At 52.4% G+C, this 22116-nt stretch overlaps 3 protein-coding genes across 5 annotated transcripts; 1 reads left to right on the top strand and 2 right to left on the bottom strand.

Moving 5' to 3' along the window:
- Positions 1-147: 147 nt before the first annotated feature.
- On the bottom strand, positions 148-4065 carry THOC3 (THO complex subunit 3). Its single transcript, XM_049829582.1, has 6 exons — positions 3577-4065; positions 2946-3102; positions 1870-2074; positions 1417-1578; positions 1226-1326; positions 148-883 (listed from the first exon to the last, which is right to left on the bottom strand). The coding sequence occupies exons 1-6, from the start codon at positions 3757-3759 to the stop codon at positions 720-722; spliced, it is 972 nt and encodes a 323-aa protein (XP_049685539.1). The 5' UTR covers positions 3760-4065; the 3' UTR covers positions 148-719.
- Positions 3955-12015, top strand: SIMC1 (SUMO interacting motifs containing 1). 3 transcript variants are annotated; one of them, XM_049829577.1, is made up of 10 exons: positions 3955-4079; positions 5567-6310; positions 6552-6769; positions 7366-7435; positions 7886-8031; positions 8483-8662; positions 9157-9285; positions 10251-10407; positions 10489-10573; positions 11549-12015. In XM_049829577.1, the coding sequence occupies exons 1-10, from the start codon at positions 3960-3962 to the stop codon at positions 11767-11769; spliced, it is 2070 nt and encodes a 689-aa protein (XP_049685534.1). In that variant the 5' UTR covers positions 3955-3959; the 3' UTR covers positions 11770-12015. The 3 variants fall into 3 exon arrangements, with proteins under 3 accessions (XP_049685534.1, XP_049685533.1, XP_049685535.1); XM_049829576.1 differs by having other exon boundaries at positions 6549-6769; XM_049829578.1 differs by lacking the exons at positions 7366-7435; positions 7886-8031 and having other exon boundaries at positions 6549-6769.
- A 1790-nt stretch (positions 12016-13805) lies between these two features.
- On the bottom strand, positions 13806-21620 carry KIAA1191 (KIAA1191 ortholog). The gene is made up of 7 exons (XM_049829586.1): positions 21491-21620; positions 21204-21394; positions 19727-19853; positions 17963-18087; positions 16551-16657; positions 16095-16231; positions 13806-15616 (listed from the first exon to the last, which is right to left on the bottom strand). Exons 1-7 carry the CDS (start codon positions 21516-21518, stop codon positions 15408-15410), a joined length of 924 nt encoding a protein of 307 aa, XP_049685543.1. The 5' UTR covers positions 21519-21620; the 3' UTR covers positions 13806-15407.
- Between the last annotated feature and the right edge of the window lie 496 nt (positions 21621-22116).

Here is a 22116-nt window from a genome sequence, read left to right as displayed (position 1 = left end):
GCCCCTCGACACAGATCCCGCAGCCAGGGCCTTGCCATGGCCAAGGGGAAGGAGACAGGGGAAGAGAGAGAAGCTCACAGGAGAGCAGCTCAGCAGCCCCCTTATTCCCCCACAGCAGCCACAGGCACCTTCATTATGGAAGAGGATTTATCAAAATTAGAAAAAAACAACCACAGATACAAAAAAAAAAAAAAAAAAAAAGCCCCAGCTGGGGAAACATCCCCCAGCTTGCATCCCCCCACCCTCCCCTCACTGCCCCAGTGCGGGGAAGGGACACAGAATGTCTGGGAGGGGAAGGGGCAGACTGCTCCCAGGGCTGCCCTCGCCACCGGCCACTGGGGACAAGGGGACAGTCACATAGCTTATCACTGCTGGGGAGCCTGGCTAGAGTGGAGCTCCTCTCATGGGAGGCTCCTCAGCAGTCACCTTCAGTGACTGACTTTCTTTGGCCACTTGCATTTGGAACAAGCCCCCCATGCCCCAGAGAGGAGGCGGCAGCCCTCAGACGGGAGGGGGGCCCTGCTAGCATCCCTCCCACCCTCCCCAGCACACAAGCTGCTTTTTTACAAATGCTCCCAAGAGCAGCACGTGCTCCACAGCCAAAGGTCACAGTGCTGCCAAGCAGGCAAGGAGGGGAGCCATCTCCTTACCCCAACCTATACTAAGCACTCTCATGTCCCCGAGAGCAGGGAAGCGTTGCCTCGCCCGGTGCAGTTTCATTAGGAGTCATTGGGGAGCCCGAAGAGCTTGACGGTGCCTGCCTCCCGGCTGCTGTCGTATTTGCCATCTTTGTCATCACAGGCGAAGGCCAGCAGTGGCCTCTTCGGGTGCCAGGCCACTGTGAAGGTGGGGGACTCACACTGCACCTCCCAGAGCTTCTCTCCTGCATGGAAGAGGGGCCATGTCAGCCTGGGGAGCCTCCAGCCCACCACTGCATGCTGCCCCGTAGCGCACACCAGAGCCAAGCACCTGCTGCTTCTCTCCCGCGTAGGGCAGAGGAGGAACAAACACTGCTTCAGCACCTTTTAATCACCTGGTGACAAGGCACAGACATGACAGGCATGTCTACCACAGACTAACGAGGCAGAGGCTCCCCCTCACGGCGCTCTGCTCTATGCAGCCAAGCTCTTCCTTAGCAGACTGATACTCCCAGTGCCCTCCCAGCTACACCAGCACTTCTCCATCCGATTCCCTCTTTGCGATTCCCCAAAAGTCAAACCATTACCTGTCTCCACCTCTGCAATGTCAATGAAGTGATCTTCTGATGCTGATGCCAGCATCTTCCCATCATGGCTAAAGCTCAGTGTTCGCACAGGCCAGTCAAGCCTGCAGCAACAAAGCGAAGCAGATAGTGAGCCACCTCCAGCACGGTCACCGGTGAGGGGAGGCAAACAGCTTCGGGACAGTGCTACCTACCTTGAGAAGCACCTCACACACACCAGTTCATCCACATCCCAGAGGCTGACTAACGCGTCAGCACTGCCCGTGGCAAAGTACTTTCCCATGGGATCAAACTTGATGCAGATGCAGTTTGAAGGATGGGCATTGATGGACTGAATGGGTTTCAGCTCTGGGTAGCTGCAGAGATGAAGGGAGAGGGCAGGACGCAGTGAGAGAAGCATAGGGCTTGTCTACAAGCAGAGCAGGCATGAGGCACACTGGGACTGTGAGCAAACCAAACTGCTTCAAGGCCACGGTCTCGGAAACCTTGAGTGCCAAGCAGCTCCAAGCAAGTTCATTCCCAGCAGAGGGGTGGGAATTGGTGGGGTGTGGGACTTGAGTTCCTCAAAAGCAGCAAAGGGGCTTGCAGACTGATGTCTGCTGCAGCCAGCCCCGCTACCCTGCCCACCCACTGCCACGGGCACCTACCTGAGGATGTTGATGCAGCCGTTCCCATTAGTGAGGAAGAACATGTTGTTATCATTGTTCCAGGAGATCTCATTCACCTCAAACTTGAATTGTTCCTCAGCTTTGGAGCGATGAGTCTTGGCATCAATGAAAGTGACCACGTCATCCTTGTTCCCCACTGCAATGGTCTGTCCATCAGGGCTCCAACAGATGTTGATGTTCTCCCCTGGAGGGACAGAAAGGCAGCAGGTCCCATTTTCACCCAACAATCCACAGCAGCCGTAAGTTAAGCAGACAGGTGGCTTTTATTCCTGACCCAAGGCCACAACCTGCTCCACTAACTTCAAACCACTCCCAAATGGGAAAGACTGCCAGGTCTGCAGTCTAATACACAAACCCGATACAGTAGCTGTCCAGCAAATGCATACAGTTATTGAAAATTAAACTTGACAGAACCACAGCTTCAAGCCAATATGACTGCATCACTGCCCTTCCCGTTTCAGTCAAGATGGGACCGCAGCAACCACCAAACAAGGTCAACTCAAAGATCCTCTGACTCCAGTGATCTTCAAGATCCACAAAAAGCAGAGGCCCACAATAAACACATATGAATGACAGTAAGAACAAGGCAGGTTTCTGTTTGCCATCTTACAGTGCCATTTCCAACCCCAACAGTTCAAAATTGGAGATTTCCAAAGGCAGAGAGAGTATCTGGGTTAACCAGCCCATAAATGCGAACAATCTCTTTCTGAATCTGCACAAACTTTTACTTCCACCATGGCTCTCTGCAAACATGCCTTTCCCTAGCCTCCAGCCTTGCAGCCCGCAGACTCCAGACACAAGTACGCAGGACATTTTAACAGTCAGCATCATGTATCAGTAGTTTCTCCAGTCCTGACACCAAAGTAAACCAGCCCTCACATTCACTACTGCTTCTTACAGATCAGTGCAACACAAAGACGAAAGCAGTCAGCAAAGATGCCCCAATCACCAATACCCACAAGAATGGTCCAAAGCACTGCACCACTGCACACAGGTCCCACGCAGCTGAGGTCCTGCTGGGACCCAACAGCCCTCCCGGGAAGACAGGGACTCACCTTTGGTATTGACAGTGGCGATGCACTTGGTGGTGCGGACGTCCCAGATGCGGATGGTTTTATCCCCCGATGCCGTAACAAAGAGGTCAGGGTTGCTGGGGTGCCAGCAGAGCTGATCCACGCTGTCCCCATGGCCCCGGTAGTTGTTCTCCTTCACCTGGAGAAGGAGGACAGCCATTGACAGGAGAGATGAGCCCAGCTCTGCCCCCCGTCCTGTCCCGCATCCCAGTATACCGCACCCCACTCTGCTGCCGGTTACCGGATGGGGCAGAAGCCCAGCCCAGAACCCCACCGCCATTTCAGTCACCCACCGCCGGCCGGGATGGAGGAGCCCTCCCCACCTCCCCAGCCAGGCACCAGCTCCACTCCCAGCTCCCTAGCACCGGCACTGGCCTGTGGGGACCTTGGCGAAGCTCCTTCTCCCCGGTACAGACCCGAGTCCCCGCTTCCAGGCCTGGTACCGACCACCGGGCCTACCGTTCGAGCCCGAGGCGGGGGCGGGGAGTCCCTGGTACCAGCCCCAATCACCACTCCCAGCCCAAGGGCTCCCGGGGCGCCCGGGTACCGGTCCGATTAGCCATTCTAGGTGTCCCCCGGGACCCGGTACCGAACGGCCGCCGGAGGAACTCACCAGCCGGTCCTTCTCGAGCAGGAAGACGCTGGCGGTTTTGTCGAAGGAGCCGGAGGCGAGGCGGCGGCCGCAGCAGCTCCAGGCCACCGAGTGCACCTTGGCGCCGTGGGCCGGGAACTCGCGGCTCCGGGTGTTGGCGCGGAACAGCTCCTGCATGGCCTGCACGTAGGGCGACAGCGCCATGGCGGCGGCGCCGCGCCGCGACCGGGAGGGCCGCCGCCACCACTGCCCCGCCCCGCCGCCGCGACTGACGCAGCTTCCGCCGACCCTCTAGGCCCGGCCCGACCCGGCCCGAGCGCTGCCGCTGCCGCCGCCGGGACGGGACGGGGACGGGGGGGGGCAACGACGACGGAGGAGGGGCGGAGCTGCCGTCCGCCGCGAAGATGGCCGACAGCGTCCTCCTCGTAAGCAACTCGGATTCTGAGGGCAGCCGCTCGCCGCCGCCTCTCCGCCGTCGCTGTCGCCGCCCGCCGCCGCGGCGGCGCGCGCTGCCCCCCCCTGAGGTGAGTCGGCGGCCCCCCCCCGGGGCGGGGCGGGGCCGGGCGGGGCGGGGCCAGGCGGGGCCTCCCGCCGGGCGCGGCGCCGCCTGCCCCTCACAAAGATGGCGGCGCTTCCGCCGCGGACCGCAGAGCGCGGGCGGAGACGGGAGCCGCGCGGGGACAGAAAGCCTCGAGGGCCGTGGCGGCGCGCAGCCGGCCCGGAGCCCCGGCCGTGTTTTCCCGGGGGAGCCCGGTTCCCCTCGGTCACGTCCCTCACAGGATAGTCCTGGCCCCAGCCACATCCCTCAAGGGATGCGGCCGTTCAGGGCAGGAGGCCACCGGCGAGGCACAGCCCCGGGGCAGGGAGGGAGGGGGAATGGTTTGTCCACACACCCCCCACCGGGCACCGTAGGCCCCGGTTCCGGTGCAGTTTTCGAACGCCGGGAGTTCCACAGCGTCCGGTGCGGCGGGGCCGGCTGGAGCAGGGGCAAGCCCTGGCCTTCCTCGGCTCCAGCGGCTTCCCGAGCAGGCGAGGCCTGCAGGGTTTTGCCGCCTCCCCAGGCTACATGCGGCCTCTCCTTGGGAGAGGCAGCAGGTCTGAGTCAGGGGGAAAAAAAAAAAAAAAATAGATTTAAATTGTCCACATACCATGTTCCTGCTTTGAGACGCTGAGGGTTTTTTTTTTCCAAGAGTAAACAGTCTCTGACCCCTCCCGGGCACATCGAGATCCTGAGAAGCGCCGTGTCCTGCCTGCCAGTGGTGCAGACACAGCTGCCTTCCCCTGCCTGCTCCTGCTGCCCCTCGGACAGGTGCGTCCTTGGAGCTCCGGGTGCTGCATCACCCGGCGAGTCCTGGATGGGAGTCCCCAAAGTCTCGGGGCTGCTGAAGCTCTGGCTTGGTGCCATGAATGTGAAAGTAGCTCTGTTCCCTGCCGCTCGTGTCCACGTAGCGGGTGAGGTCGTGCCGCAAGGGGGGGTGCCGAGGTTTGGATCCTCTGCTGCTCCTGCCAGCACCGGGCAGGAGCCCCTGGGGATGGGGGACAGGAGCACTTGCTGCATTCCCCCTTGCCCTCCCCGGGCACCCAGCAGGGCTGGCATTTCGCCATACCAGGAGGGAGCTGGGCAGGCCAGGCCCACTCTGGGCCAAGGTGAGATGTGTTTGGAGCAGAGGACACGTCCGTTTGCCATAAGGAGCCCTAGGGGGAGTGGGGAATTTGTCTCTGCCAGGAGAGGGGAAGAAGAGCCCAGGTCAGGCTCGGGCTCAGTCATGCTGCTGGGGGACACTGACACCAGAGTTTGGGGCCACTACCCCACAAGCTGCCCCATCCCTTCAGCCAGACAGTGGGGTCTTTGCCCCCCCCCCGGTTTCTCTTCCTGGGCTGGTGCCAATGAACCCCTTGTTCCCCTTAGGCTGGGGCAACAGTGCCACCATAGCAGAGGTCCCTGGCAGAGGAGGACCAAGGCACCCAGGTGCCACCGTCACTGACAGCATTGGCCCCTCTGTCCCCACAGGAGATCATCGATCTGACCTGCGAGGACACGAGCACAGACCCAGCACCATGGAGCAGCTTCACCATCATTGACCTGACAGAGGACACATGCAGCCCTCCCCACACCACCAGCTGGGCTGACCAGGACCCCAGGCAGGTGCCTGCTACCCCAGCAGCACACACACCCCATCCCCAGGTCTGCTCCACCACAAAGCAAGAAACGGAGTCAATGGCAGGACCAAGCCCTGCAGCGCCCTGGCACGGTGCTCCCACAGAGCCCAGTGCCACCACAGACACAGCAGAAAATGCAGAGAACTGCAGCTGCTTCTCTCCTGCCTCCAGCTGCCACAGCTCCTCCTGCAGCCCAGAGCAGAACTGCAGCACTACCACTTTTAACAGTGACTTGGGCTCCCTGGCCAGCATGCAGCTGGACTCAGACCTGCTGTCCCTGTCCCCTTCCAGCCTGGACAGCAGCAGCAGCTGGAGAGCCAGTGGCCCAGAGGAAGAGACTCCCCACCTCTGCCAGCAAAGGGAGCTCCCCCCGAGGCAGAGCTCTGCCCCAGCCATCCCCACAACCCCAGGGAAGGCCCAAGGGCCTTTGCTGGAAGCAGGCATCGTACCGCCACACAAAGCAGTCCAGCAAGTGAACCCAACCAGGACCAAGGCTGACAACAAGGCCTGGCTGAACAAACTGCACTATTTCAGGAGAAGCGGAGTTCAGCACCTCTTCCTCCAAGGCGTAGCACCCAACAGGGAAACACAGCAGGTAAACGGGGTTCAGAACAGCCACTGCCAAGCCCAGTCGGAGCCTGCTCAGAGCAGCCCCTGTGATAGAGGATGGAGCAGGGCTGCCCCTGCTCCACTTCCCCTTTTGGGGGAAGTTTTGCCAGGCAGTTGGGATCTCTGGTTATTGCAGTTCTCTTCACGGTGGGCCCCACATCACAGCTGGGTTCCTCTGTGTCAGGGGGAGATGGCTTACACCCGTTGTCTTGCCTTGTATGCAGCAGAAACCTGAGCTTATTCCCAGTGGGAAGCTGAACATGGTGCGCACCACCATGGAGGAAAACTTCCAAGAGGGCACCTTGCATTTCCTAAGCGAGTTCATCTCTGGCCAGCACTATCCCCCCAAAGAAATCATCTCCCACCTGATCAGACAGATCCTGTTGAATCCCCAGCAAGGGGAGATCCTGAAGGACACCTACATGCTGCTGATGAAGATCCAAATGTACGTGTTCCCTTTGCCACTGTGCCTTAGGGCTGGCTAGGTTCTCCCGGGGGTCTGCCCAGCATAAATGTTATTCTCCATGGTCCTCACTCACAGAACAGAGAGCTATTTCCCCTTATAACCCAGGATGATCCTCCTGCCCCTGCCTCCTGTTATCAGCACAGGCACACCCAGGGCTGTCTGAGGGTGGGTCAGGGACAACCTGTGACACCAGGGAGCTCTCTAGGACAGAGGAGTGTGTTTGCCTTGCTCCTGAAGCACAGATCTCATTCTTCACAGCTGTGACATGGCAGAAACACCTTCCCTGGGCTGGAGGTGGCTGAAGCAGTTCCCCTGCTGCCCTCGGGGTTCCCGCAGAGGCACAATGTTTTGTGAGGCCACAGGCCCAGGAGTCCTGGGCCTCTCCGCAGAGGAAAGCCCCAGTCAGGTTCTTCCAAAAAGTGAACATGGTCAGGGAGGAGAAAGGGAGAGGGCAAAGCTGGAGAGGAGAAGGCAGGGCAGACCCCTGAGTAAGTGGGGCTGGGGAAGGGCCAGAGGCTGCCATGCCTCCAGACAGTCGGGCAGTTCAGCACAAATGGACAGTGCTGTCCTTGCAGGCTCCATCCAGCCAACACCGCCACAGTGGGATGGGACTGGACGCTGCTGAAATACGTCATGGAGGACCAGGTACTTGGCACTGTGTATGTCACATCGGGCAGGGATCATCCAGTACGCAGTGCCTGAGGGTAAGCATTGCCCCAGGGCCTCGCATGGCCATGCTCTGCTGCAGAATGGGCCAGTGCAACATGTTTTGTTTTATTGCAGCTGTTGAGGGCAGCAAGTGCCAGTTGGGTATCTCACATTTATCCACAGTGCTCCCTAACCTGCTGCACAGCTGTAGGCAGGTTGTCTCATCTGAAGAGGGCACAGCAACAGATAAAGCCTCTGTGGGTCACAGCCCTAGCACAATGGTAGAACAGGTCCAGCAATGCCCCTAGGGCATTGCCTGAACCAGGCAGCCCCGCCTGGAGCTACTCTTTAGTCATGTACCTCAGCCTATTCCCAAGACAGCCAAATTCCCTGGTGCTGCTTGCCGTGCAGCTCTGCCAGGCTCATACTACCTCCATCTGCCCTCAGGAGAAGCCCCCTGGCCGGCTCCTCTTCCTGCAGTACGTGGTGCAGACCCTGGAGGATGACTTCCAGCAGAACCTGAGGTTGCGCCTGCTGCAGAAGTCGATTGCCAAGAAAGTGCTTTCGTGTGACACGTGCTTCAACAATGTCAAGTAAGGGACGCCTCCTCCTCCCGTGTTCTCTAACCAGATGTAGAGAGGCAGGGGCTTAAGGAACACTTGTTGAAACTCCAGGTCAGACTTTCACTTTCCAGGAAACAAGCTTGGGAGACAGAGGGAAATGTAGGGCCCAAGTATAAAGAACAGGAGCAGGTTTACAAAAGCAAGCCACCAGAGATGATGCAAGGCTTTTCCAGCTGCAACCTAGCAGGCTTTTCCCAGGAATCGGGTCAGATTTGTATTGCTCAGAATAGGACTGAGGAGGCAGTCCTGTTGACAAGTATATAAATCTGCTGCTCAACAGAGCTATTCCCTAACCTGTCCAAGCAAGTGGGACATATTCTTCATCCCCAGGGCCTTTCCTCAAGCTCCAAGTGGATCTAGAGGTCAGAATGCAGCAAAAGCAGGCCCATCCCCATTAAAATTCCTGTTTCTTCCCCACCAGGGAAGTGGTCGAATGGTTGGTCGCAGCAGTTACAGGAGTTGGGTTCTCCCAGCCCCAGCAGCAGCCGCAAGAAACTACATCCTCTTCAGCAGAAGCAAGGGCTGAACACAGTTCATCTACACTACAGCTGGCCAGCACTGACCAGGCAGAGGTGGCTCCACCAGCTTTCTTTGCCCAGAAGTAAGCATCAAAAGCCCTGACTCCCTGCTGGCATTATCATGCAGCCCAAGTCCAGGAGAAGCCAGAGTCTCTTCCTGTCAGGTCAAGGAAGCCAGGCTGTACCTGTGACCAGTTTTGCTGATTCTCCTTTGGGGCAGACATAGACCTGGTGAGCATGAGACTTCCTCACCTGGTAGGAAACTGGCTCAATAAGCATCCTCCTTTTGCATGTAGCATAAGGCTTGGAGCTCTTGGCCCACAGCTCAGGCTACCCTGGCTGCTCCACCAATATGCAGTACAGCAACCAAGACCTCCCAAGGGCCCATCTGGAGATTTAAGCTCTGCTTCCAAGAGCATCAGATTCAAAAGCCACCAAGAGAGGCCAAATCTAGCATGCTACGTTCCCCCATGTCCCTCACTACAAGGCATGAGGCTGAACTAGGTGCCATCCCCCCTGCTTTACTTTGCAAGCCCAGGGGTAGTGTTTCCTCATGTTGACTGTCTCTCTAACCTAGGGTGGTGCTCCTGCTCCAGCGGATGTTGTCCATCGCAGTGGAAGTGGACAAATCTCCCAACTGCAGCTCCTGTAAGATCGCAGATGTGATATTCCCATTTATACTGAATATTCCCCTGAGGAGCCAAAGGTGAGAGAAACATGTGCAAGGCAGCATCTGCCTGTGTAAGCAATAGTCTTATTCCCAATTTACATCCAAGTCTGGATGCATAAAATACCGCAGAGTATAGAAAGACAAGCTCATTTATGACCCAGCCAGCAAGACCATGACTGTATCTCCCATGGAGATACATCACCAGCTGAATGCATCTACCCAGCTGCTGTGTTGCTGAGAACAGTGGATTCTCCCACTTGTTAAAGCTGCAGGACCTTAAAACTGTAAAGAGGGTCTGAAATGCAGCACTCTGCATCAGCACAGTCAAGTAGTGGCAAACTTCACTGATTCCCAGGTGCAACTGGGTAGCTCATCCGAAACACAATGCAGTTCCTACAGCTTTGCCTTGCCATCCTTTTGTTTGCTTCTCCAGAAAATGCAGTATCTCAAGCCAAAGCACAAGGGCCTAAGTGGCTGTAGCATAAGCACAAGACCACTAGACCCACAGACATTTCAAACCCATGTTTGCCAGCCCCACCAGGCAGCCCTTTCAGACGCTTTTAGCAGAACTCTGAGTGCACACTGGGTCTGATCAAGCCAAACTGACTCTAACCAAGCTATCACTCCTCCCAGGACAGATCTCCTAGATCTGGCTGGCCACTGACCCCACTTCACACTTGGTTGGCTGTGCTCCTTGTGAGTCAGCAGGAATGGTTAACTTCCACACAGGCTGTAGGGCAGGGTGAAGTGAAGCAGATAAGCTTGCTTTGCAGACTGTAGCAACCTCGAATTGCCACAGGTTCAGACCTAAGGACATAAACATATCCTTGGCCAAGCTGCATAACAAAGGTGTCTCTCGCATCTGGTGGTTTTCCTTTCACTGCACTGCTGGGCAGCCCCTGCACCAGATCAGCACCAGCAGGACACCAGGAACATGCTAGAGCAGTTGTCCCTGGTCAGTCTATGCTGTCTCCCCTAGAGTAAATACCTTTGTCTTCCAGGGAAGCTTTCTTAAACACCATGGAGAGCCAGCTCCTGCGCTGCAAACTGCTAGAGCTGTTGTTCCAACACAGTTGTGACATGCCCACAACCTTGCCCTTGTCTCTGGCCAAGATCCTGTATTTCCTGAATCACTCCTCTGTGCTGCTGCAATACCAGGTATCGAGTCCAACCTCTCCTTTGCCTTGTTTTCTCTTGAAAACAACTCTTCTAATAACCAAATACTGTCTCCTGTCATAGGATGAAACACCAACATGGCAAAGATGGGATGAGATGCTGCAGTACTTGAGTTTGCTGCTGATGAGTTACCAAAATGTAATACTGGGTAAGCAGCCTGTTCTGGCCTTAATAAACATGAGCTTATCAAAAAGCTGCAGTGGAACAGCCAAAGTACCCTTCCTCCTCTCTTCTCACCACTCTTGAACTCACAGCCACTGAGTCTTAGAAAGATAATGTGCCTCCTTCCATGCTAGTAACTGTTCCCAGCAGTCAGAGCAAAGAAGTGATGTTGCATCAAGCAGAGCACCCAGTTTGCTTTGCCAAGTTCAGCCCCTAAGAAACAGCCTACTTCCTAAAGGATTAATCCCCAGCACTAGGAAGAACACAACGGGGTGCTTTGTACTCACTATTGTCTAAGTTGCACACACAGCGGGTGGAAGAATAGGGAGACTTAAGAGGAAGAGCAGAAGGCAAAGGGATGGTAAAGCCAGCACACACTCAGCACTTAGACTGGGCAGGGAGCATCACCCACAATAGCCATGGAAGGAGCAGCATTTCTGACCCCAGGAGAGCAGCACAGTCATAAAACACTCCCTAAAACTCCCTGAAGTTATTTTACTAGAAAATTCCTCAAGTCCTTTTCCCAACTTCAGCTGTTTTAGCCCAGGGTTAAGACTCATGGAAAATGCAGAGGAACACACCATCACATGTGCATAGAGTCTTACTCTCCCTGAAGCTCCAGATAATCACTACTGTTAAACTCTTTGGGGACTCTCCTTTGCAGCTGGACAGCTGTCCAGTCTGCCACTAGCATAGGAGAAAAGGATGCTACAAGCCCTGCCCCCTCCCCATTTCTTGGGTTCTCTCCACATGCAGACTGAGCTCCAGGAGGGGACAGTTCTGTCTTCCACCAGGCTAGTCTTGTGCAGAAGCATAAAGGATAACCATAAGAGGATCAGCACAGTTCCCAACCACTCCTCACCACAGCGCAGCGCTGCCTGTGGCACACTGCAGTCTATCCCTGAACAGGTCAGGCAGCCCACTGTGTGTTGCTTCTCCGAACCAGCATTTCCTCTTGCAGACCACTTGCGGAGCTCACTCATCGACCGGATGGACTTGATCATTCAGAAAGCCAAGCCCAAGCTCCAGGACAGTGATGACATCAGCCATGTGGACATTCAACTTAAGGTAGAGGACTTCATCAGCCGAATGCAGCAGGTCCTGGGGCAGCCTTTTCCCCTGCAGATCACGGAGAAATTGTCCATATTTCAGGAGTTGTTCCTCATTGTCACTGCTACCTGATGGAGACAACCACTGCAGCAGGGGGGACAGAGAGCTTCATGTTTTCTCTATAAAACCCCACCAAAACCCCCATCTCATGCTGCCGTCTCAAGTGTCATATGTCATGGGGGTTTGTTTACACATTTCTTTGGAAAAATGTCTGGTTCACATGGTCTCAGAATTTCCTTTCAAACTTGCCTCATCCTACAGTTTTACAAGGCACTTTGTACACTTCTGAAAAATAAATTATTTTCATATTTGCTGAGACTTCCATCTTGGTGCCAGCCCTGCCCAAAGGAAGTGCAGAGCTCTGTCAGCTGTATCTTGGGATAGCATTAGACTATTGCAGCCATAAACTGACAATAGTTTGCACAGCAAGCAAAATGCCAAAATACCCATTCGATATTTAGGAAAAGGTGATAATAACTGAGAAAAAAGAGCAGGTGTGGGCTGCAGTGAGGGCACTCACAGTGCAGAGATCCCCCAGCCATGCTGGTCAGTCCTCAGGAGAGGAACAGTTCTGTTCCAAATCAAATACATCTACATTACTTTGCCTAAGGCAATTAGCCTGTCAAGAGGGAGGACTGGATAGCAGCATCAGCTGAAAAAGCTGCACCTCTTCCAGAATGCACTGAAGTGTCTGCAGTGCAGGCAGGCATGTGTATTATGATGAATATTCAATTCAAATACACTGCCATCAAATCAAACCACAGCTGAGATCAGAGAGCAATTAGGCATTTCTGTGGAAAATCTCAGACAGTTCAGAAGCAACAGAGGTTGAGAGTGGGAGAAAGGCTCCTGTAGCTGCCCACTACCCCTTTATCTGTCCCTGTGGTAGGCAACCCTTAGCAGGGTCCTAATCAGGAGACCAGAGCCTACAAGCATTGAGCAGGACAGTCATGGCCAGGAATGGAGTAGTCCTGATGTTACTGCTGCACAGTGAGGCCTCATCCAGAAGCCTGGTTTCAGTTAGCACAGAACACTGTGGAAGGGTCTGACGTGGGGCTCACAGGTTTGCTCCTTCTTTAGGAAGCCTCTTCCCAACTGCCAGATGTAGAACAAACCACTTGTCTGCATGACATTGCCCCTCTAATCCAGGGATAAGTCATCCAGGGAAAAGTAAAGAAGTCTGTTTTGGGAGTAGCAGCCAGAAGCGCTCCCAACAGTGCAAACTCCACCTACTCCCTGCTCTAGAAAGCTGCTCTTCCTGCATGATATGCTCATCCAGGTATATTTTCCAGTTAGGTCCTTTTAACTGGATTAGATCTCTATCATTAGACTAGAAAAGCAGCTGCATTCCAGCAAGGGGTCCAGTTATGGATGTTAATTTTCTGGTATGTTGGACATATCCCCAAGAACGACACTGGAGTAAAACAGGGTAGAATATCACACCAAGACATCGCACTTTAACCCCAGCTTTTCCAAACTAAACTATGAGATCAGCCTGTGCAACCAAGGCCTGCAGCAGCAGCCTGTACGAGAGTACGCGGGTGCTTCAGGATCTATTTCATCACTTCTAGTTCTGCTAACACTCCAGGAGCACAAAAACCACCAGTGTTCAGCTCAGACATCCCCAGCCCAGGAGAACAAGTACTGCTCTATCAGCAGTACTTTGGCAACTACAAATGCTGCAACCGCACTCAAACCAGAATTTTTCAGAGGAAGGCAAAGCAGAGATGGCCACACCACTGGGAGCTGGGCACCTCTAGACAAATACCAGCCTGGCTCCCACACCTGTGCCCCCCTCCACAGTACAGGTGCAAACACAGCACACAAGCTGCAAGAGAAGCAATCTCAGGAACATGAAGAATCACCATTTGAGTAGCTCAAGAAAACATGAAGATTTCATTTTTAGTTTCATCTGCACAAGCCCTAAGACAGGACCGAGTCCAGCTTTAAACCTAGTCTCCCTGTCAAAAGGGAGTTCTACAGAGCAAACATTTTACCCTACTGCAAGTGCTGCCAGAGCCTTATTAGGCAGAACCTTGACCCCACACTCACTGGACAGATCCACATTTCCACAGATGCTCTGCCAGTGCTAAAACACACCAAGGACCTCCATTCACAAGGATTTTATTTTCTTGTAACAAACAAAAATAAAATCATACACATTAGAGACATGAATACAGACAAATAAATTAATGTCAAATGAGAGGCTGATTGCCAAGGTGCAAATGAGTGGTGACAGTGAAAACTGCTTGGTTGGATGGGAGACTTTCAACACAACACATCATTGGCAGTGCTCTTGAAGCTTGAAAGGAAGCAGAGCCACAAAACATGCTTCTTCAGAGGGGACAGCAGCTAGACAAGTGAGCCAACCCTGCCTCACCCTCTGGGAGGAATGTTTGGTTTGAGAAGGCAGAAACCCCAGAGCTCAATGTTTACCAGCTGTTAAGTAACCTCTGTGTAAAGCCCCACCAACACAGAGGCTTCCAATACCAGATGCAAGGCTGCTGCTGCCACCTCACCACTACAGATAGCCTGCTGCTGGCTGAGGGAGCTCTCCAACACAATGAGATCAAGAGAGAAGAGACCCCTTTGCCACAGGACAGGCAAAGATTACAGAGCAACACTGCCTATAATGCATAAGGGATTAGAGGGTAGCCAGGAGTACCTCCCACTTCTCACAAAAGCAAGTGTTAACTGTTCCCAGTAACTGGTTCTGACTAGGCCAAAAGTTACATATAGCTGTACCATACAAGGAGGAATGTTTAGCTTTGATCTGCCCTCAGTCCTCCCCCAGCCCTGCAAAATGCATTTAACACTGATGAAACAAAACACCCTATTTGAGAAGTATCCCTGGTGTCTAATACACTTCTAAATGATTCATACAAGATGCTAAGAAAAAAAACAAACCAAATCAAGCAGCACCCAGAATGCCAGAACATCTGTCTGTTGTCTAGAAGGCAGGACAGTGTTGTTTTGAAGAAACAAGAGAGGAAAATTACTTGGTTCAAGCCACACCAGCTCTGGTCATTTCCACCTTTTTGAAGGAACAGGAAGAGTTGGAAGAGAAGCAATTCTTCCTGCCAAGCTCCGTTAGATTCTGCTCCCTGCCTTTCTAATAAGAGGATCTTAGAATGGTCACTGCTCCACTTTTCCTTTAAAAAAAATCCCAAGAATGAAATACTAGGTGTTGAACTGAGGTCACACTGGATAGTAAGGGAGTGCCACATTTAAAACTGACCCACCACATTCCCAGAACAACTTCCTTCTGGCAGCTAACAGTCCAGTTTTCAGTCCTTGCTTATTTTCATCATTTTCTGCTGGTGTTCTGTGTATGCCAGACAGAACCACAGTCCTCCTGAGGGTACTTCAGCACTGAGCAGGACAAGACAATCAGACTACAGGTAGACAAGCCAACCTGCTTGGACACCACATGCAGTCCTGTCCCACAAAACATGGTTCAAGGTCTTACTGTGGTGTAGTGTACCAGAAAGCACATCTAGTGCAGCCTAGCAGACCAAACTAGTGCAATACCACAGACAGGATTGTTTACATTGGTTTAGTACTAGTGCAGTTCTTCCAAGACTGGCTTTAGGACAGTCACAACTGTTTCCTTTTCCGAGATGAAGAGCTGGAAGGGAGACTTTCCTATTTTACTGCAGCACAATGGGACAGGGAAGCAGAGCCCACTAAAGACACCAGAAGCATTCTTCCTAGAACCCAGTAGGAGTGAGCACGTTCAGATCTCGAGGTTTGATATTATGGGAACGTTGAGACTGCTTCCTCCCTTCTGTGACTGGAATGTCCATTTTGGGTGGCTTGAAGGTGACTGGATCTTCTGGCATCCTAGTAGCCTGAGCACGCATCAGCTCCATTGGGGATGGCTTCTGGGCACCCTTATAGGATTGGATGGTAAATCCTCCTGATTGAAAAAAAAAAACAACACCAAACCACACAACCAGTTAAGAGCTAGAAAAACTAGCCAAGTCCTTTCTCCACTGCTGCCAGGAGTGAGCAGCGTCACTGATGCCCAACACTGCAGAAAGCCTATGCAAGACCCAGCAGCTTCACGTCATCTAAAGCCTATTCCACATCAGTGGCTGCTTACTTCCAGTTCTGGTTCCACCATACAGCAGAGAAAGAGTAAAAAGCTGTCACCTTCACACCTTGCCCTTCCACTGCAGCTCAGTGCAAGTTATTTCTACTTTCAGATCCTTGGCATAGGTTTTACCCAACTACTTTATATTTAGGCACAGAAATTATATGAATAGCACACATTCACAAGGTGGTCCTAGAAAGTAACAAGGCAAGCAGGATAAGGCTCCGGAAATAGCTAGCAAGTTTGCTGTGTGACAGTTCTCCCCTAGGTCTTGCAGGGCAGGAGATTTTAGAGGACATACCTGGATCATTGGTGAATTTCTGGATGGCTTTGGGCCCAAAAAAGCTCCATCTTTCAGATGGCAATTTGTCCCCACCAGCTTCCACGGCAAAGTCTGGGCCAGTGATAGAAGTAGAGGATCCCTGACTAAACCAACCCCTAGGGAAAAATCATTGAGATGTGTAAAACATGAGAATAAATATTTCAAGTGGCCCCACTGTGCCAGGAACTTTACATGTAGTTATCAGGGGCAATTTAAACAATCATAACAGGTTTGTTACCACCCAGGATGAAGATACATATGCTCAAGTTCCACAAGCTTTCAACATTTGGATCTACCCAACACAAATCCACAGCAGGCTCTGAATTTCACCCCTTAGACAGTGCCTCACTGGATAAGAAGGTTATATGTAGCAGCTCCCACCTCAGCAGCCTGTAGGAAACCAAAGGACGCAGTGGTCTACCAGGAACAGAGTACCTGTTTTTATGCTTGGGAGAGGAGTGGGGAGTGCTGCTTGGAGTGGACTGAGCAGAAGTCGTCTGTTTGTCATCTTTTGTCATCTCTCCACTCTGCATTTTTAGCTTCTGTTAGAAGAGGCAAGAGAAACACAGAAGCAACAGAGGTTAAATGCAAGATATAAGGAACAGCCAGTTTTATTGTCAAAACTGGGCAATTGTTTATATCACAGGTGATAAAGGATTTAAGTGTCACTTCACCTACAGCTAAACCCAGCATTACAATACTTGCATACACCCCTTAAGCTTCTTTGCACATCAGATATATGCATTTTGGAAGTCCGCTATGTTCAAGATATCCTCCAGGCTAGACAAAGTAAAATAACACCTACAGCTCACTCTGGAATTCAGAATCACTACCCAGCAGTAATGCACTGCTTTAATACCAGCATTCATAGGGAGGTTGCAGATGTAGCAGAGCTAGCTTACAAATCAGTTCAGCTACCTGGTGACAAGTCTAAATGCCACAGCAACCATTTGTCTCCAGCACTTTTCAGAGCAAAGCTTTCAGTCCCACAAGTTCTCTAATGAAGGTGAGACCAGACTTCATACAAAAGGTACAAGATCTAGGAGTACTAGACCCTGAGAAGTAATCCACATACAACAGGATGGAAACACTGCTCTAGAACACTGAGATGAACTGCATTTAAAGAGTACAGCTGGTCATAAAATAAACAGGAACTGGGTGTATGTGAAGCAGGTTATTACAAGTCAGACAGTACAAACTGAACTTTGAAGAAGTCACCTGAAGAGCAGTTACAGTTCAAACACCAACTACACAGGCATCTCAATGTTTCCTGTGGCTATCCAAGCCACACTAATGCAATTCACCAACACTGCTACTGAAACTTTGACCTTGTGGGACTACACTTGAAGAGTCCACTATTAAACTCCAACTGCAAGATTACTGTGGGCAACTGAGCTGATCAGAAACATGTTGATTCAAGATCTTTCTCTTTATTTCCAGTGAGAGGCAAGCCCCATTTCATCTGCTAACTTCCACATCAGAAATGCACAGTTTGCAAGTTCTCTTGGGACAAACAGTTACAACAGTCAACTAGAGGGCACCATTCAAAGGTACAGCAAGAAACTAGATTCTGTGTAGGGATGTCCCCACTTGGAAAGATGACTGTGATAGTCTGACATGACTGTGGAATATGACAGATTTCAGAAAAAAATTTGTTTAAAAACTACAAAGGCTAACACTAACTTTACAATAGCAGTGTGTAACCTTTTTTTACACAATGATCTAAAAGCCTTCAGAAGCAGCAGTTTAAGGAGAATCCTGGCAACATGCTCTAAAAGTTATGTCACCAGATAGGTGTTAAGCTAGTACACAATCTACAGAGAAAGCCAATGCAAAACAAGCCTTACGTGGACTGCCTCAGCCACCCGGTGATACTTGGTCTCCTCAGTAGTGAGGCCTTTGTGGGGAGTGTAGCCAGCATCTCTCAGCCCAGCCTGTTGCTCAAAGCGCTGAATGCTCTCCTGAGTCTGCTCTGGAATGGACAAGCACATATTCACACAGAAATGCCACCACAAGCAGTTCTAAAAAACAAAGGCAACTTAATCAACCAAATGCAAGATGCTTTTCATCATTCATACCTACATGTTGTGATGAGTAGAGAGAGGCAGCAAGATGAAGCTAAGGAGATACTCTGACATGAAAACTGTCCCGAGTCAGATAAGCAGTGATCTGTCCCAAATCACCAGATGTATTACAAATATAACACCTATAATTAAACCCATCATGCCCAAGAAGCTGCATCACTCCTAATTACAACCTCCTAGATCTAGGAGACCACAATAAGCTGGACATTTTAAGTGGCCCTCTAGATTCAAGGGAGTTTTTTTGGCCAACAAAAAATGAAGTCTTCTGAAGGACTGCCCACACTGGCTAATCTCACAATCACAGCCTTGCAGAACAGGTGGTAAAGATTCCCAGTGATTCTAGATTAGGTAAAATAAGCTATTTCAGCCAAATACAGAGCCAGCATCTAATACACTGATATCAACTTCAGTTCTGAAAAATATAAGCACTTCCACCACACATACTACCAGCATAAGATGCTCACTCCCTAGAGGAACTAAGAAAAAAGTCAAAAGGAATTAGAGCACAGAAAGATACTGGGAAAAACCCAATGTCATCTTTAAAACAGATAACACTTTCCACATTAATGCTAAGGTGATTTGCAGGGATAGTGCACTGTATATAGGAGAAACCTAGAGGACCTTTGTCTGTTAGTTCCAACTTGTGACTGAATGTTCTTCCTGGCAGGTGAAGTTTGGGGCTCCTGACTTCTTACTGCACAAGCACATGTTGAGGACATCATGGTTTTAACTAGACTAGCATTTTATCATCAGAATAGAACAGGAACTGCTTTCCAGAAGAAAGTCCATATTCCTGATGTTATTTTCTGATGTGTTGCTTATTTTTGAGCCAAGACTGAAATAAGTGTAAATGTACAGCTATTCCACAATGCTGGTCTGAAGATCTAGAAGCCTTTGGAAGCACTGCTTGGAGGAAAAGATGAAGCTCAGATCCCAGCAGCTAAAAGAAGAGGCAGCATGGACAGATTAACACAACAATAATTCCTCTTGTTGTAAATGGCCATGTCAAACATAATTGACCCAATTTGATTTTAAAGTATCATGATTCATGAGGTTTGGGTTTTTTTCTAAAGTAAATGTTAGTTAGCAAGGCAGCTGCTGCTACTATTAACATAAATGCCATCAAGTGCTCCATTAGCACAGTATGTCAGCTCTCCACACCGCTTTGGTTAATTTTAGAAATAGCAAATTAATAAGAGTAGCAGCAGCTGCCTCTGCACTCCAGCAACAAGGTGGCATGGACTGCAGTGTCCTATCAGCAAGCAGATAATGTACCCTGCACTCCTCCCTCATCACCCACCTCCAGCACCTGGAAACACAGAGGCAGTAAGTGTGGCCTATACACTAGTTCCTTGCTTCCTTCTAGAAGCATCCTCCAAAAAAACTTCATACAGCTCAAGAGCAGAGTCAGTCTGAACCCACAAGCTGTCCAGGAACTCTGGTAGTTAGCTTGAGGCATTGCCAAGCCAGAACATGCTCATGTGCCCACACACCATTAGCCACTACATTAGAGGTGAGAGTTCTTACTTGTAATGAGAGAGTTCATGATGATGTGAGTGGCCTTGGCCTTCACCACAGGTACCTTGTTCACACTTTCAGTGGACGATGAAGGAGTTATGACAGGTGCATTCATGTTAGCATCCCCTTCCTCAATCTGTGGGGAAGAAGCAGGGTACAGTTTAAAATGAGAAAGTAATTCAGCACCTTGCCAGGAAACATCTCTAACTACCCAAATGATACACAAGGCCAAGCTGCTCTAGCAGTTAGCCTGCTTCCATTCCATGGAAGAAACCCACATACTGTTCTTACTACAGCCCAGGAACATTTAGAGTTTGAACCTTATAATTCTTAGCAATGAACAAGCAACTTGCATCCACCATTTGCAAACCTACTAGGCTCAGAGCCAACAAGTTGTTAGTCCAAGTACAAAAAGGTCAAAAGGAAGGAAACCTGAACATATCTACTCCCATTCTCATAACTGCAAACTGGACTTCAAGGTCAATTGGGCAAGAGTACCCTTGCACAGACAGCTCAGAAACACAAACTATTTACAGAACAGCAGTCACACAGATTAGAGGTTAGTGTTTAGATCTTGTTTTCCCCTCCTCATTCCTTAAATCAGTTTCTTGCTCAGTGTATCTAGTGGTCATAGCTCTACCACTGATCATGAGACCCTTGCAGCCCAAGAACCAGACAACAAATGCTAGAAAACAAGAAGTCTTGTGAAAAACAGACTTCCTCCTCTTAACACATGAGTTACTATTCCCTGACTAGACATCTTGCTTTTTGTGCCAAACCACACCTTCAGATTTTCTTCCACAAGAAAGATTTTAAAACAAAATGAGGTGAAAAGGACAAGTTAAGCTCAAAGGGATGCAGGGTTATTTACTTCCATTCAACAACAATTATCTTCACTTCAAACTTAGAAAACAGGCTCTAAATTTAAAAAGAGCTCATCCTGCACTCAAAGCATCCCCACTGTCATTTCATAGAACAGTTTGGGTTGGAAGAGACCTTCAACGACCATCTAGTCCAGCCCCCAGGCTGCAGGCGGGGAGATCTTTCACTAGATCAGGTTGCTCAAAGCCTTGACCCACCTGACATTTAACACTTCCAGGGATGGGGCAGCCACAGCATCTCCAGGAAACCTGTTCCAGCGCCTCACCACCCTCACGGTAAAGGATTTACACCCAGCCTACATCTACCCTTTTGCTCTAGTTTAATTACACCTGGTTACAGCTTGCACCTTTTTTTACCCACAAACGCCTCCCATAAGCGAGGAGACCCCCAGAACACCCCTATCCCAACCACACTCCAGTGCTCCCACCGTAGAAAAGCCGGTCTCTTGTCCCCAGCACCCCCCGGGGCCCAGCCGGTCTCCGCTGCGGAGGGCAGCTCGCTCGCCCGGTGCCGTGCACCAGCCAGGCAGGAGAGCTGCAGGGGCACACGGGAGAGGCGGCCCAGGCCTGGGCCGGGGCCACGGCGGCAACCGGCCGGCCCCTACCTTCGAGAGCTCCTGGTACTTGCGCTCGGGGATGACCGGCTGCTTCCAGAGGACGTTGGCGCACAGGTCGGCGGGCGGCGGCGTCATGGGCGCCGTGTCCTCCAGGGCGTCATCGTAGCTGAAGGCCCTCCGCGGCACACCGATGGGCAGCGACATCTTGGCCGGCCGGGCCCCGCCGCCCTGCTCCAGCGCTGCGAACGGAGAGGGCAGGCCTCAGCGCCGCCGCGGCCTACCCGGCCCGGCGGGGAGCGCGGGGGGGGGGGGGGGGTGGGTGGGGGGAAGCTTACCGGGAGCGTCCGGCTGCCGCGAGCTCATGGCGGCGGCGCCGCGGCTCGGCTGAGGCCAGCGAGGCTGGGCGAGGGGCGGCGGGCCGGCGGAGCGGCCGGCGCCATAGCGGAGACCGCGGGGGGGGGGGGGGGGGGGGGGGAGGGGGAAGACGAGCCGCCGCCGCTAGAGGGGGAAGAGGCGCTACGCCCGCGGGGGCGGTCTTATAGGCGCGCGGCTCTCGCGAGAGCTGGCGGCGGCGCGCGGGGCACGCTGGGAGGTGTAGTTCGGGCCGGGCGAAGGGGGCGGGGCCGGGCGGAGGGGGCGGGGCCGAGCGATTCCCGGGACGAGGCGGGTTGGGGGCGGCGGGCCCGGGGCGGCAGGGTTTGGGGGGGGGGCACCGCTGCCCGCCGCGCCCCGTCCGCGCCACGTCTCACTGGCGTGGGGCGTTCCTGCCAGAGCAGAGCTGCCCGACGCTGCCCGCCATGGCACACCCACCGCCTGCTCCTGCCTGCTCCAATCCCCCGCCCGACCGGGCACAGGCTTTGCCAGCAAAACGTGTCGACCCGCTGGAGGGGTGCCCAGCCCACCCGTGACCCCGGCAGCATGGTCGGGAGTCCCTTGCCACCCTGCTGCAACCGCCCGCAGG

This window comes from Accipiter gentilis, chromosome 26, assembly GCF_929443795.1.
Source record: "Accipiter gentilis chromosome 26, bAccGen1.1, whole genome shotgun sequence".
NCBI lineage: Eukaryota > Metazoa > Chordata > Aves > Accipitriformes > Accipitridae > Astur > Astur gentilis.
Note: the sequence above shows the minus strand (reverse complement) of the source record. Positions and strands in the feature narration are given on the sequence as shown.